Here is a 16782-nt window from a genome sequence, read left to right as displayed (position 1 = left end):
GCTGACAAATGCTCCCTCTTTCTCATATGCACAGTCACACAGAATGGTAATGAAATCCAGATCCTCCTTAGGGAAGCAAACATTGCTTTACACAAAATACTTTGTCCTGAATGTTTATTATGCTTGCCGAGGCTTCCCACTCGGAGCCGGTGAGGGAAGGACGCTGCAGGCTGTGTGCGGTCAGGCCGACATTTCAATCACTGACACATTCTCTGTGCTTCTTATTATTGTGCTTAGTTATTATTATTATTATTATAATCCCTCCAGCCAAATTCTATCATTCCAGTGTTCAGCCAGTGCTGTAGCTGATTCTTTGCCTGCTCTTTTCTTCTTCTTTTTCTAAGTTTGTATTTCTGCCCAATAGTCATCTGTCCCTAAAGTGTCAGCCTGCTCAACTTCTGTTTGTCATTTTGTCTTCCATTTCTCTAGTTGTCTATCCATCCATCCATTCTTCCACCCACTTGGGTGGTGGACATCCTGTGGACTCTAAATACCTATAATGTCAGAGGGGAGATCCTGTCTTTCAGCATCAGGTTCACGAGCCCAAGGAACGAACACACACACACACACACACACACACACACACACACACACACACACACACATCTTGTGCTGCTCACTCAGCAGCCCACCACCCTCCAATCACGCCTTGCCCTGCTGTATTATTACAGGTGGAGTGTCGCCACCAGCTGGACTTTCCTACCGACATCTCTCCTCAGCTAAGGGTGGCTGCTGCTGAGAGGGAGTGTGTGTGTGTGTGATAGACATTGTACCATTTATGAGTGTTTACATGTTCAGTAATGAATAGATGCCGTATGTATCCCAAAGAGTCTCCTTACAAGCGTGGCCTTTCTTTAACGAGAGACGAGTATAAAAGATGGAGAATTCAAGAAGGTGAGGGGAGATAGGGAGCAAGAGGAGAAGGGATAGTGAGATAAAAAAAAGTGAAGAGGATGTGTGCACAACATTAACAAAAAAAAAAAAAGATTTAAGATGTGAAGTTAAGGTGGCAGAAGACCAGCAACAGTAGGAGGTGCAGAGAACCAGGCAAGAATGAAAAATGAATTGGGATGATTTGTGATGAAAGCACAAAGTCTTCACTCGTCACCTGGACAGCTTCCCTTCTGAAGATCAGACTGCAGATTTACGTCCCCCCCCCCTCCCCCTCTGCTTTGATGTAAGTACCACATACACACTAAACACAGTATGAAGTGATTAATATTTATGGGTTGTGTGATTAATGCTCAAGCCTCAAAAAATGTGTTATTGTCAAACAAATGCTACAGATTCAGGTTGTCTGATACCAGGCTGAAGCAGTAACTCTAGCTGCAGGAACACAATGTGTCTCTAGCCTCTATTCACACAGTTTTTATTTTTTAAATATGAATACAAATAATTAAAAAGACAATATAAACAAAATTAGAAAATGAGAGATTATCTATAGGTTGAAAGTGCAGCTCACTCCAATCATTGCATTTCGTTTCAGGCAAAAACTATTTGCTAGAAAAAAAATGTAAACAACTGAATAAAAACCTAGAGTGGCTTTAAATTGTCATTTTACATTCATAAATATTTTTGTCTCACTTGTATGATGTTAATTTTTTAAAATTAAATGTACCTCCATAACTCCATTTGTTTTAATTTAAATCAGGGGTATCAAACATAAGGCCTGGGGGCCATTTTGGTCTGGCAAAGACTCCAATCTGTCCCACTAGGGGGCTTTGCGAAATGTGGTAGATGGCATAAATTTTGGACTAATTTCATGTGTTTTACAGCTTTTCCCCACTGATAAAGACCTCCCCTTTATCCATTCATACCACAACAAAGTAATTAAGTAAAGTAACAGGGTCATTTAATTGTTTATCTGTCTACAAGTGCAATTTCTTTATTTGCAGTAGCAAGGAGAAAGATATTTTCGATGAGTTAACAAAAACTTTCTGTTTTATAATTACAGGACAGTCTGGGTAATGATGCCAAGTGTCGTGCTGACAGATTTTTCTTGTCACTTACTGCTGTATAAAAACATTATTATGTAGAAAAACTGATTCTCACTGTAAATGTGTAGTTAAGCTGCTTCACACTGACAGAAATGAGAGATTTGCTGGTCTGGCCAAGTTAAGATCACGGTGGGCTGCATGTGCTGTAAAACTAGTTTGACATCCCTGATTTAAACTGTTGAATGAAATGTAATTCATATAATTAAATGCAATTTAGTTTTCGTCGTATTACACGTACAATGTCTTTGTGCTACAGAAAGCAACAGTTTATTAGTTGATGATTTAGTCCAAAGTGCAAAGCAGACCACAGATTGGCTACCTGAGTCAGCATGTGACCTGAGGAGGGTCTTAATGCACTGTCAGTCCAGCTTTAGTGTCCAGTCTGCACGCACTGTTGCTTTATCCAGTTTTATGACTTATGCTATTTCAATTTTCTACTTACATGCTAAATGATAAAATTAAAACACAGCAAATGTGGATCCATTTTTTTTTCTTACCCCCAAGGGCCCCAGATTAGGCTAATCTGGCCTTCAAAGACTATGCTGCTAGGATTTATTATTATTGACTTCTGCAGGCATTAAATGTGTGTCAGTTTATCTCTGCCATGCTGATTAGAGCTACATGTGGTTTTACCCAGATAATTTATTTATGAGAGTCAAAGAAGCAAAAAAACCCCAAAAAACAGAGGAACTCCCTTTTAAAGAGAAAAAAGTGGAGGAGGCAGAGAGAAGGAAGAGAGGATAGACCTCTACTGGGTGGCCATGAAACAGGAGCTGAAGTTTTCTGCACAAATACACACACACACACACACACACACACACACACACACACACACACACACACACACACACACACACACACACACACACACACCAGCAGGCATGCAAACCCATCTCACTGTTTGCTGTAAAGATCTTCCATCGCCTAGGTATGAGAGAAAACAAAGACCCATGTCCGTAAATCTGATGCACCAAAGAGCTCGGCCTCAGCGCCTCGGGAAATAATAATGAATATGGAATGATAGTCTGTATTTTGTACTGCAAATGCAACCAGATGCAAAAGGTGGATGGGAAAAAAATCAAGAGCAGATGTTTGAGATATAAGAGGTCTCAGCGACTGTGAGCAGCCAGTGTGCCCTGCAAACATAATGTAACCTTAGCCAGCGTGCAGAATAATCACTTACAGTATGTGTATCACCACTTTGTAATGAGGGAAGCTATAGAGGAGTTCTGCAGCTGCTCCCTGCAGTTGTTAAAGAAGCAGGCAGACACAACAGCACCCAATTAACATAGAGATGTCAGACAATGAGGAAAGCACACATGTCTGTCACATTTCTATAGTCTACTGTATATGTGGTGGTGGGAAAGGGTGTAATTGCATATCTTTCTCTTCCATAAGCTGCACAGGCACAGACATGCATATACTGTAGCTCTGCACAGGCAGCTGGTGCACACGGGCAGGAAGGTCTTGTGTTGTTTTCAGTTGGAAGACTCAGTGATGAACTTTTCTCATATATTGTACAGTTTGGTGTTTTTTTTTAAAATTTCCATTAGATCTCTGTTTTATTGGAGCTAAGAGCGAATTAGCTTTTTCATTCAAAAACCTGGCCTCAAGTGAAAAAGCATAAACTCTGATGATATGGTTATACCTCTCAGTGATACAGTCTTATTTCTGAAATGAAACGGGTTGATAGTAACAACAAAATTTGTTTTTTTTTTCTAAGGGAAGGAAAGACAAAAAAGTGGGCAGACTGAAACAAAACTGTAGGTTTTTTTTAATAAGTAAGAGATTCCTGATATGTTGAGTAACTGGATGCAGACTTACTCCCATCAAACCAACAGCTTATTACATGAAATTCTCTTTCGTTGCTTTGTTGGCTGTCAGACAAACATTTAGTAATGAGAAGTAGTGTTAAGAAATGAAAGTGTTTTTGAGAAAAAAAAAACAATATAAATTTAAAACAGATGGTGGAAAGATGATGCTTTAAAATTAAAAACTGCTGGAATTTAAATGAAAAGCATAAAAAAGGCAGCAAGAAATAACATCATAATGAACTGCACTTACATATTTCACTATTCTTTTTTAGGTAACACTTTAGAAAACAGCCTACATCTTGGGGCAGAGCTCCCCTGCAATTAAATCGAAGTTTATTTGAAGTTACAATTTAACTTTATTTACCTGCTCATAGTTAAAGGTAACTACACTAGAATAAGGGGTTAACCAACAAAGAAATAATTATACTGCAAGTATCTTTAAGTAGTGTGTAAATGATTTTAGGTAGTGCACTTTTAATTGTGTAATTTTAAATGTAAAAAAAAAATAATGTAAAGACTTCATAACATGGCCCACACTCCGAGAAGTACTCTATACATAAAATGCAAGATGGGAAATATTGTTTATGTTTCCACAAAATTACCACGAAATTTTGCATAATTAAAATGACTTGAGCAGTACTTGAAATGACTAACAGTATCATTTCTGTCTCGTCTCCTGTGAAATACCCAGAAGTTGGGCACTACGCAAATTACTTGTGCACTAGTTAAATTTACATACGCTGCTACTTAAAATGACTAATGCTATACCTAAAATTGCTTACAGAAAAATTAGTGTTACATTGCAGTTATTTCATTGTTATAATGGTTTCATTTTACCGACCTTTTTAGGTTCAATGAAACAGTACATAGTAATAAAAAATAATAATTAGGGGAATTACAACCTTAGATATCAGCCATATTATAACATGTTACCATTTATTTAATAGTGAAAATTTTGGATTCTACTAACTTGGCCACTGTTGTGTGTTGTGTGGCCAAGCAGTACTCAGTAATGGAAATATGCACATGCACTTTCCCCACTGGTATCACTGGACAAGAGTCTTATTTTCCTTAAAATGCCCAATATCACAGGATCAGACTATGGATGCAGTATAACCAGTGACTAAACTCAGTTGGGTACATTTGCTCAAGTAATTGGTAAAGTGTAGTTTTAATTTAGTATACTTTATTTGAGCATTTCTATGTTATGCTGGTTTCTTCTTCTATGCCCCTATGTATTATTTTTGTTTTTGCTGTTTTTACTTAATAAGGTATTATAAATATATTTTGATGATAAAACCTCTGCAAGCTTACTATTACTGAAGTAGTACAATTATGGCTTTTACCACAAATGCTTGCAGCAGATGGCTGCCCTCTCTGAACCTGGTTCTGTTGGAGGTTGCTTTTTGGTGAAATGACATTTTTCCTTCCCACTGTTGACAATTGCTTGCTCACAGGGGGGTGTGGGATTGTTGGGGTTTCTTTCTAATTTTTAGGGTCCTTACCTTACCATAGAAAGTGTCTTAAGGCAACTGTTGTGATTTGGCAACATACAAATTAAAGTAACACATCCTAAAACGTTGCTTGGTGCAAAATGAAGTTTAATTTCTTGCTGGTGCCACTTTTTGTATAATACAGTGAGGGCAAAGGATTGCATATAAACCTTAGGCTGTGTTGAGTGTTTGCCAAACCAGTTCTGATCTCTGTTTACTTCTGATTAAATATTAGGCTCTCATATGGGCTCCACCTCCCTCCGTAGGCCGCCCGTCCTGCCACCACATTTCAAAACGCTCTGACTCTGAATTGCCGCTGTCCTTTTTGTCCTTTCACAGCCGCCGTAGTTGGAAGCTATAATCAAAGATGGCGCTCCCCATGCGGAATAACTTGAAACATTTCCCCAGATTCATTCAGAAGTTAAACTCGCCTGTAAGGTTGCTTTGCGCAGGACTTCGTCCGGAAAACAAGGTATGCTTTGCAAGAAAGCTTTTGTAGTTATTCACGAGCTTCGTGGGTGAAAAATTCATACGCAATAAACGCTGTTCTGATAAGAGTTTCGTTGAAAGCGATGCTTTCGGTGTTTATTTCGTGTTGAGAACTCAAAGAAGGTCAGCTAATAAACGACCAATGCACATTAACAGGTGCATTACCCTTTGAAGCAGTTTAGATGGCTTCTAAGTGTTGTGTCCGTTTCTAATAAACTCACACTAAACATGCTCTGTGTGCTGCAGCAACACCTTGACGTGTAGTTCTTCTTTACAAGGAAGGTGGAAAAACTCAATAGAGGTGTATTATGGCAGGGGCGAGAATTTGCAGATTAGTCAGCCTCGCATATGTCCTATTTCGATCCAGTCCGTCTCATGCATGTGCACCATGAAGTGCTGTTTTGCAGACAAGGATGTATTCACAAATCTAACTGACATAATGTATCGAACAGGCGACACAACCTATGTTGGGCCACATTATCACCATATTTCCGTCATCACAGATATTTCTGTGACGTTAGTCAGGTGCTTGTTATTTCTTCTTTTACTCCCATTAAAAACACTTTCTCATTAGGTAAACTACCATAAGCTAATTAGAACCTAAACATCACTCTGACTCATTGTTTTTATTATTTTTTCCTGTAACCATGTGACTGATTTCTAAAAACTAAAAGAGAAGTATCAAAATCTGGCAATAAAACGCCAGATTCTTTATTGTGTTTACTTTATGATTTGATGTTTGCCTATATTAAGAATTTTCTTTAGACAGGGTTCTTTTCAGGGCTTGGCCAATTTATCTTTCTAAGAGTGGAGTTCTCAGAGACTGCTGATCATCCTGTGGTCAAAGCTTATTTCATAAGGAGCTGATGCCTGTGCTGTTGTTGCAGCAAAACTGTATAATAATCTCATAAGGGACCTGAGATCAGCCTCAGTGTGGCTGTTTTCAAATTTGAAATTAATTTGGGTTATTTCATGTAAACTGTGAGTGAATGTAGTGTCAGATTTTTGTTTATTCTGTTTTATATTAATGTAAAGCTCTTTGGCTTTAAATCTGGTTTAGGAATAAAAATTTCTTACTTATTTAAACAATTGAAAACAATGTGTTCAGCTACTGACAGAAGGTACAAAAAATTACCTGTAGATGAGTTACACCCACCTGATGTATTACCGAACAAAAGAAGGTGCAGCAGACTTGTGTAACAAAGCTAATGTCAGTAATTACATCATCTTCTAGGATGTTTAGAACTTCACTAGATGACAGGACATCAACCCATTTCTCTTTTTCACTCATCTCAATAATCTTCCTGTAGCCACTTTGATCTTTTGCTTATACCGAGGCTGCTGGCTTGCGGCTGGCTCTGAGCTCTGGTTAGCTTTAGCCACCTTTCCTTTGTTAGCTTTTTTAAAATATCCACGTTCAGCTGGGTCAGGGTGATATGAGTATATGGTTAGGTTTGTTGTTAGCAATGTTTTTGTGGTGGATTACTTTACCAACCTGTGTGTCTTTACTTACAGCGGAGAGCTTTCACGCTAATGACATGCTACTGTGTCACTGTACACAGTATGAAGTATGAAAAGTACTGACACTCCTTTTGGCGCAATGATTAAATTACACTCTTTAGTCGCAGCTGTTAGATTTCTTCTTGTTCAAAAGAAGAAAAAAAACTTGTACTTTTTGTTGCACTCTGGATGAAAATAAAGACAGATGATATTAAATTCAGGTTCCACATCCTGGAAATGAATATTCTCACTGAAACCTCATAAATACATTTTAAAAAAAAACTGTTCTTTAAATTGCTGAAATGTACTGAAACGTAATAAGTTTAGCATTATTATTGTTGTTGTTGTTGTTGTGTTTTGTTTTTTTAAGTTTGATTAATTCAACTACGGGCAGCACGGTGGCACGGTGGTTAGCACTGTTGCCGCACAGCAAGAAGGTCCTGAGTTCAATTCCACCATCAGGCCGGGGTCTTTCTGTGTGGAGTTTGCATGTTCTCCCCGTGTTTGCGTGGGTTCTCTCCGGGTACTCCGGCTTCCTCCCACCGTCCAAAGACATGCAGCTTGTGGGGATAGGTTAATTGGATAATCCAAATTGCCACTAGGTGTGAATGTGCGAGTGAATGTGAGTGTGAATGGTTGTCTGTCCCTGTGTGTTGGCCCTGCGACAGACTGGCGACCTGTCCAGGGTGTACCCCGCCTCTCGCCCTATGACAGCTGGGATAGGCTCCAGCGCCCCCCGCGACCCCGAAAAGGATAAGCGGAAGCGAATGGATGGATGGATGGATGGATAATTCAACTACTTTTAGAATTTCCAAATTCATAATTAGACCCATTCTGGAAAAATTACAGGAATTCTGGAAATCAATCTAAAGTGATTAAAATGATGTGCAGTGTGGCTATAACTGGCTGGGATGAAGCTAAGTTGTGGATCTGGACAACTGCTGACAATTTGGGAAAATGTTCTGATCTGTTTTGAACCTGGAACGCCTCATTACACTTTATGTTTATTTTTATTCTGTGCAAGAATTCAATCATCCAATATTCTTCCTTTGGCTGGAGGAATATTGGAGGCTGGGGCCGTAGTTTGGACTAGAACAAAACATAGTTTCACCCAGTCCCTGTTGGAAAGGGATTCTGGGAAATGGAGGAAGTAAACTGAGATTGAATTAAGCAAGCAAGACATGGTTGTCTCAGTTATATAAACTAGTGGTGTCACAGTTCATTTTCTTTTTTCTTATCAAGAGTCATTTAGTGTGTTTTTGGTTTCTGCATGAGTTTGAAGATTTATTCCGTGATGTAACACGTTGTATTTGTTCACTATTTTAGTAGTTTTCATTTGCTCGTCTGGCTTGAGTTTGTTTTGTGGAGTTTATTTTCCTAGTCTGGCATGTGACATCACATCCTCAGTAGCACTCCTTAAGTGTACCTTTTTGACTTCAGTGGATTCGAGAAACACGCCTAATATAAGTCAGCTTAGGGCTTTTTATCATTGTGCAGCTGCCCTTGCGAAGCAAATGATGTGTTAAGGCAAACGATGAGTCCCTTGGCACACGTAAAAACAACCAGTTTGTTTCAGAGTAACAACAATCCTAAATATTGAGTTGTTCTGGCATGACTGTGCACCTCCAAACTTCACCCATCTGCTCAAAACTCCACTGCTGGTTGATGTACGAGCTGTAACACAGAATCTGCGTTCACTGCCATCTCGTCTGTATTTTGTTAAGCCAAAGTCTCTGGAGGGGCCGGAGAAGGTGTGCGACGAGAGGGGAGGAAGGGGTGGAAAGCTGGGGGGGACTCTGAAAGCATCACAGCGGTGCTTCATTACCAGCAATAACATCAGAAATGAAGTGTTGGTTTTCATTTGTTTTAATTTTCTCCAAATGTGGACGGCCGAGTGCAAACACGAGCGTGCTCACAATGCTCCGAGGTGTGATGTGCGTCAAACAAGATGCTCTTTTAGAGGTTTTTCTGCACTGTAAAAAGTCAGTGAGCCTCAACGGACTGACACAAAGATGAAGTGCGACCGTTTGTCAGATGCTTTTGATTTGGAGAGAAATGTTTGTCGGCTGTGGTTTGCTTTTAAATATTGGTCTCCTTGATGCCTGTTTGGGAAAGCAAATATCAGCGAGGAAACATCAACTTGCCAAGGCCTAAAATTAAAATGTGTTTTTGTTTTGCTTTGTGTTTTGCAGTCCTGGCTGGATGAACGGGTTAGAAACGCATGTTTTTCCCAGCTTTTTTTGGTGGTGAGAGACATTGCAGCTGAAAGGTATAAAATGTCTTAGAATGCAGTTGTGGTGCTGATTAGTGCATCAATTCCAAAATTATTTCAGGAATTATGCAGATGAACGTCTTTTTTTGTTTTAAGTCTTGAGATCAAAACTCTAGTTGTTGTCATTGCTTTGGAGGCCCGGAGCCTACACACCAGTCTTCAGAGGGAAGAGGAAACTACACAGCCTGTGTCTGGGACGGCATGGTGATGAATTGGATGCGCAACACAGAGGCTGCGTACAAAAAGGGGGAGAGCAGGCTGCAGTTTCTAAAGAAGTTGAGATCCTTCAGTATGTGCAACAGCCAGTACTAGGCTGCGGACTGCTGGCAGAGCAGCATTGGAGCTGTGCGATGACTGAACTGAATAAACTCATCGGGAAGGCTGGCCCTGTGATTGGCTGCAAATTGGACTCTTTGGGAGGTCACTTAACAAACTGTAATCCATCCATCCATCCATCCGCTTCTCCTTTTCAGGGTCGCGGCGGGCGCTGGAGCCTATCCCAGCTGACATAGGGCGAGAGGCGGGGTACACCCTGGACAGGTCGCCAGTCTGTCGCAGGGCCAACACACAGGGACAGACGACCATTTGCGCTCACATTCACTGCCGCATTCACACCTATGAGCAATTTGGATTAATCAATTAACCCAGTGGTTCCCAAACTTTCCCCCCTTTGTTTTACAAGAAAAATGTTCACGCCCCCCCCCCCCCCCCCACACACACACACACAAACACATCCTCCAACCACACACACATATTTTGCTCCATTGCGGTTTATTTCACACCTCAAACATTTAGTAAACAATTAAGCAAATACAAGTAAACTGCAATAAATTACAGGTAGTAATAAAATAAACCACTAACTCTTTTACGCTACGTCCGCACCTACACGGGTATTTTTGAAAACGCAGCTGTTTCGTCCACATGTAAACGGTGTTTACAACCGAAAACTGAGATTTTTAAAACTCCTTTTTTGCGTTTCCGTGTGGACGAGGAATACAGGGTTCGTCACGCAACGTCAAAGGGATGTGCCTTTTTTCACGTCACGCTGTGCGCCACGTTATTGTTTACATGAGAGGAATTGCAGAAACAAAATACTGTTAATCTGACTATCTGCAGGTTTTACACGCTTACACACACGCAGTTACTGTCCCTCCGTTTACAAAGGCAGAGGCGTCACGGTGTGATTATTTTACATGTAGTTGTTTTTTCCTGTGTAATAATATTCAACATTGCTATCAATACATTTTTCAAAAAATGCCTCCCTGTGCAAAATGGGTTTAAAACCATAAACGGCTGTGGGATCCTGTTTGTCCGTGATTTAGACAGGGGGAATAAATCGTGGCAGGATCAGCCTGATGTTATTTGTATCCTGCTGTAACTTTACTGTATAAAGAGCTAATATCTCCAAAGTATTTAGTCATTACAACAAGTGTTTGTGAACTAAAAATCAAGAATGTGGGATCCTGTTTGTCCATGATTTGAAGAGCCCAGCGCTGCTCCCTACGAAGGGGAAAACCAATTCTGTAGGGAAGATTTGCTTCACCATATTTTCTAGTCTTTGGCTTAGAATGAAGTTGGTTTGGAAACATATTCAGCGATGCTTCATCTCCTGCTTTGCGTTTGTGTGGGCGCCCGTGATAGCAGTGTCCAAGCGTTGTTGTTGTTGTTGTTGTTGTTTTTTTTTTGTTTTGTTTTTTCCCCCCTTTTCATACCGAGCCTCCCCTGCAATGGCTCTGCGCCTCCCCTAGGGGGCGGGCCCCACACTTTGGGAAGGTCTGAATTTTAAATGTTATATACCTATGTGGTATGTGACTTTTGTTGCCATGATACCATGTCTCTCTTGGAAATGAGATTTTTAATCTCAATGAGATTTTTTTACCTGGATAAATAAAGGATTAATAAAAAAAATTAACCTATCCCCAGAAACTGCATGTCTTTGGACATGCAAACTCCACACAGAAAGACCCCGGCCTGAATTGAACTCAGGGCCTTCTTGCTGTGCAGCAACAGTGCTAACCACTGTGCCACCACTTGCTGGACATGCAGCAGAGAAGCTTTCTAAAGGGCTCAAGCTACGTCTGTACAGCGTAACACATCTAACAGGGAATCATCTGTTTTCTCATTATAATCACTTATTTCAACTTTGCACTGTTACAACTCTTAAAACACTGTTACACTAAACCACTTTTATGCCATCATTGTTTTTTTTCACTACTTCTTTTTTTTATGAGAACTTTCGAAATAAGTAAAGTATATCTATATTTTCTTTATTTATTTTTATTTCATCTTGTGAGTTCCTTAGCCAGGTGTCTTACTCATTACAAGCACATGAGACGAGGTATCACAGGTATTTAATGATTTAAAAATCCAAGATATTGGCCGATGTTATTTCTTTTCTTTTCAGACATAAGAAACAAACAAATTTCCCAAACTTTTGTTATGCATAAATATTTATGAGACCTTCGTAAAACGATATGAAAATACAGTTTAAAAATAACTTGTTTATGCTTCAGCGGGCTCTGCTTGGATTAGCTCGTTGTCGTGTTTGTGGCGCTCCAAACACAGGGACACTGCAGGGCGCCCTCTGTTGGAGGAACTATGCAACATCAACAGTCATAACATCAATAAATAGTTTTCGTCCTGTGTCTTTAGTTTTTAATTACATTTTTTCTGTTATAGGCTGTTTTAAAAATTCAATATCGTTAATATCGGATAGCTGGTACATCAGTGGAGCTCTGTCTAACTCGATATATTTACTGTTAAGTTTTTATGTGTCTAAATTAAATGAAAAAGAGGCATTAAGTAATTTTTAATACAGTATATATTGTCTTACACTAGCTTTTAGAGGTACTGTGATAGCTTTTTATTTTTTTTGTCCTCAACAAAAAAAAAAACAGTTCTCAGTTAAAAATAAGCAAATCTTTATATATAAATCTTTGTATCTTTGCACTTGAGAAACTGCAGATTTGTTTGGATAGCACTGAAATATTTCTACTGTAACTCTACAGCAGGGGTCCCTAATCCCAGTCCGCGAGGGCCAGTGTCCCTGCAGGTTTTAACTCTCACCCTGGGTCAATACACCTGAATCACATGATTAGTTCATTACCAGGCGTCTGAAGAACTTCAAGACATGTTGAGGAGGTAGTTTATCCATTTAAATCAGCTGTGATGGATCAAGGACACATCTAAAACCTGCAGGGACACCGGCCCTCGTGGACTGGGATTGGGGACCCCTGCTCTACAGCGGAGTTACCTCCAGCCTCACATCACTTGTAAATATGTTCCTCCCCTGTCCAGGCATCCCCGGCCTGTGCTCCTGTTATTGGTTGATATCAGTCATGTCAGCCCCCAGCTCCAGGAAAGAGGAAGTGACTTCTAATTTTTCTCTCCGTTCTCCTTGACTCCACGTTCACTTACTCGAGTGTCAGTTAAAACCATTAGAGCTGTTCCCACACCACACGGGAGGGGCCTGCGAGAGCGCGGAAACACAGTCTCTCCTTTGAGGATGTTCATTAACTGCCCTATTTATTTTCAACTGTCAGAAAAGCCCGCTAATTCTCAGCAGTCCCTCCTGTGTAATTAGGTCTGTCGTAATCATTCTGCAGCCGGGGCCCTCACTCAGATGCCGCGCACATTACCCGTCTCTTAAAGCAATCCCATATGTCAGCGTATTCGTTTGGATAATTTCATATAGCTAAGTCGAATTACAGAGTCACTCCACAGACGTGCCCACAGTGGTACCTGACAAATCTTACTAGTTCTTCCATGCTTCAGCTTGTGCTGTCTGCAGCACTTTTTCCCAAGCTTCTGACAGTTTTAATTAAAACCAAACGAGTATCTGATATTGTGTCTTTTGAGTCGCACTCAAATCGAGAGACACTGCCTTTGGAGACGGAAATGACTGCACTCTTCAGAGGTGGAGGTTCACCCTGAGTGTTACTTTAATTACATATTGTCAAATTTATGACGTGTGCGCTGGCTAGGTTTTTGCTGTCTTGTGACGCTTACTTGTTTTTCTTTTTGAGTTCCTGTCAGTCATTTGTTTCCAGCAAGTGAAATGAAATTAAACATATCCATTGTCAACATTGAAAGGGAAGGAAATGGTTTAATGAAGCTATTTCAAATGGCTTGAACAGAGCCAAAGCATGGAAGTAAGTAGCTCTGGTATAAATGTGTTTATGTAAGAGTGAAAAAATTGCAATATAAACGAAGTTTCCCAGCTGTGCACAGCTGCTGCTCATGGGATCGTTTTTGTAGGCAAACTGGTTTGGCTCTAGCAAAGCTGAACTTGAGCTGGGTTGTAGTCAGTGATCCTGCTTTTGGATTGATTCATCTTTTGTGAGAATGATAACCTTTATTATATTAAAATTAGGATGCTAAATAGTTTGCTGTGAATGGTTAGCGATCTTATTCTGTCTAGAAGCATTTAAAGTGAAAGGTGAGCTGAACTTCCCCCTCCAAAAAACTGCATTGGTGTGTTTGTCTGATGCTGCCATGCTACCTCATTATTTGATAAATACAAATGCAAAGCTGCTCTGCATTTTTAGTATTTGATTGGTCCATGAAGTTCATGCGCCCACTGTTTAGTCTGAAAGATTTGTGAACACTGTTGCATGAAAAACGGTGCTTTATGTCTTTACAACAGGTTCAATTTCATCTTACTCTGATCATAGTTTATTTAGTATATGTGTGTGTGTGTGTGTGTGTGCTTTCTCTTTAATTATGGGGTGAACAGTCTGAATGAAACTTTTTTTTTCCAACATCATCACACATAAAATGATTATTAACGTCTATTTTTTTTTATTTTATTTTTTTTTTAGAAAAGATGTATTATAAATGATACATTTTTGATTTTTGTATATATTATGCTCATTTCCTCATCCACAGGCTTGGCTAGTTGAAATTACTATCTGCAGTGGAGATTTGGTTTCTAACCCAAGTTACCCCTTGGTCATATAGCTGTAGATGTTACATACATCCAAGAGATGGGAAGGTTGGCAATGCAGTGGTTAGCACCATCATGTCAGAGAAAGAAGTTCTTGGGTTCAGATTTAATGGCTAGCCAGTAAATTTTGAGTTTGCGTATTCTCCCAGCTGCTTCCCACAGTCCAAAGACATACACTTAAGGTTAATTGGTGTTAATAAATTGCGCCCCCTCCACGATCCTGAATTGTATAAACAGAAGGAACAGTTGCCCAATGACTAGTTTTCATCACAAATTATCATCCCTTCAATCTTAATTTCAATTACTGCTAATCAGCTATCCCCAACGCTTCCCATTTTTTTGAGTTTCAGTGAAGTAGACGTTGTTCTGCTCTAGGGCTGCCACAAACGATTATTTTGATAGTCGACTAGTCACCGATTATTTTTGCGATTAGTCGACTAATCAAATCCATTGGACGTAAAACGTACAGCTTATTGCACCAGCAGTATCTGCTCTTATATAACTATCATTAGCTTACAGCTTTAAGTGTTTACGGTCTGTGCTAACTAAAAATAAAGACAAGATGATAGTTTATTAAATTTTAATGAAATTTGCAGATTGTTTCGGTGAAGTTTAATAAACTCCTTGCTATCTAAAATATAACAGGACACCGGAGTAGATTCTCCAGCATCTCACACTTCTGATAATCAGCTGTCTGCTTGACGTTTATTCAGCTGTGTAAAAACTATAACTTTAATCTCAGACAAACCGATTTACTCAGGAACAAATAAAATACTAAAAAAGCCAAACTATAACATTTTTAAGTGATCTAAGTGACTCATATATCATGTTTAACCTGAGTAGCGAAAGACGCGATTTGCCGGGAGTCCGGTGTTCTCACGGCTCTAGTGACCTTGCCCCCGGCTAGCTATCGAGCTAGTGGGTAACAGACGTCTCCGAAAACTTCGGAGCACTTTTGAAAATATGTGGTGTCTGGATAAACTGAGCAGATATTTGAAGTTTCCACAGCTACATTCTCACCTGAAAATATGTTAAACGTTTATTTTGTGACCCAGAAAGAATAATAAGCGTAATATTAAAACTTACTAGCTGCCGCCATTGTTGGAAACTAAGCTGGGCTGCGCTATGAATTCTGGGACACAGCTTCTTCTTCTTCTTCGGGGTTTAATGGCAGCTGGCATCCTTGTACATGCAGTGCTGCCATCTTCTGTTTCAGTCCGTTATTACACTCTTAAATCCTACTACTTATTCCTGCGTCTTTTGTGATCTTACAAAGCTTCAAACGACGTGTCGACTATTAAATTAGTCGTCGACGATTTTGATAGTCGACGTAATCGTGACTAGTCGACTAATCGTGGCAGCCCTATTCTGCTCTGCAGATGTGCTGTGAACTGGAGGGGAATCTAAACAGGACCTGCAGCAGCTGCAGGACTGGTTTATGTGCCATTGGTTCAAGTTCAATGAGGCAACGAGAGCTATTCACATATCCTAGCTAATTTCTAACCAAAACTGTGGGTTGGGCATCTCAATAAAGAGGCAGCTGATCATTTCTGTGTTGTTTATTTGTCACAAAATATCTGTACTTACATTTGCGAAAGAAAACTGTTTAATTCTTTTATTAATTATTTTAAGGAAGTGTGATGGTGCGCAAAAGATGCATTCACCTGTGCATGTATCCTTCCCTGCCCTGCTGCCAGGAAATCAAATGGAGGTTTGTGGGAAACACTGAGATGTGGAATGTTGTTAAAAATTTCTAAAGTATTCAAAAGTAGTCTTTTAAATCTGTGTTAGGAAGATGTTTTATTATGGGCCTTAATGTTAAATGGTGTGAAGTTTCTGCTTCTTTGGATTAACCATCTTTCACACGTGTTATGTATAATAACATCAGCACCTAATAGGACACTGTCATTGATACACTATCGGCTGTCAGTGTTTGTCACTTCCCATAAACTAGAAAAGTCATTAAATGTTTAGTTTCTAATGAGCCAGATCCAAGTTTCCTGTCTTAAGTAGGCAGCGCTCCTCTTGATGATCTCCCCCCAGGCTATACTGAAGTCTGGTTTCTTCAGAAGCTGCAGACATTTAGGACTGGAGGCCGGAGCTGCCTCTGCTGCTTGGTTATTTTTGGAGCACTGTTGAGCCCTGTCTGCGGGGAGTGCTGTTTTTGAAGGGCCTCCAGTCCCATTAATCAGCCAAGGGACCCCACGGCGCGAGCGGGCCCTGAGCCCTGGCCTGCCACACTGCAGTGTTCTGTTCCTGTAGCCCCGCTCTC

General features: G+C 40.0%; 1 protein-coding gene across 1 annotated transcript in view; it reads left to right on the top strand.

Annotated features, from left to right (window-relative positions):
• Positions 1 to 5643: 5643 nt before the first annotated feature.
• The window catches only part of wars2 (tryptophanyl tRNA synthetase 2, mitochondrial), a 31862-nt gene continuing 20723 nt past the window's right edge, over positions 5644 to 16782 (top strand). Inside the window, exon 1 of the mRNA XM_080902545.1 lies at positions 5644 to 5776. Within this exon, the coding sequence (XP_080758671.1) occupies positions 5672 to 5776 (105 nt within the window). The 5' untranslated portion in view covers positions 5644 to 5671. The remainder of the gene's footprint in view (positions 5777 to 16782) is intronic.

The sequence above is a fragment of the Rhamphochromis sp. 'chilingali' genome, assembly GCF_963969265.1.
Source record: "Rhamphochromis sp. 'chilingali' genome assembly, chromosome: 14".
Classification (NCBI taxonomy): Eukaryota; Metazoa; Chordata; class Actinopteri; order Cichliformes; family Cichlidae; genus Rhamphochromis; species Rhamphochromis sp. 'chilingali'.
Note: the sequence above shows the minus strand (reverse complement) of the source record. Positions and strands in the feature narration are given on the sequence as shown.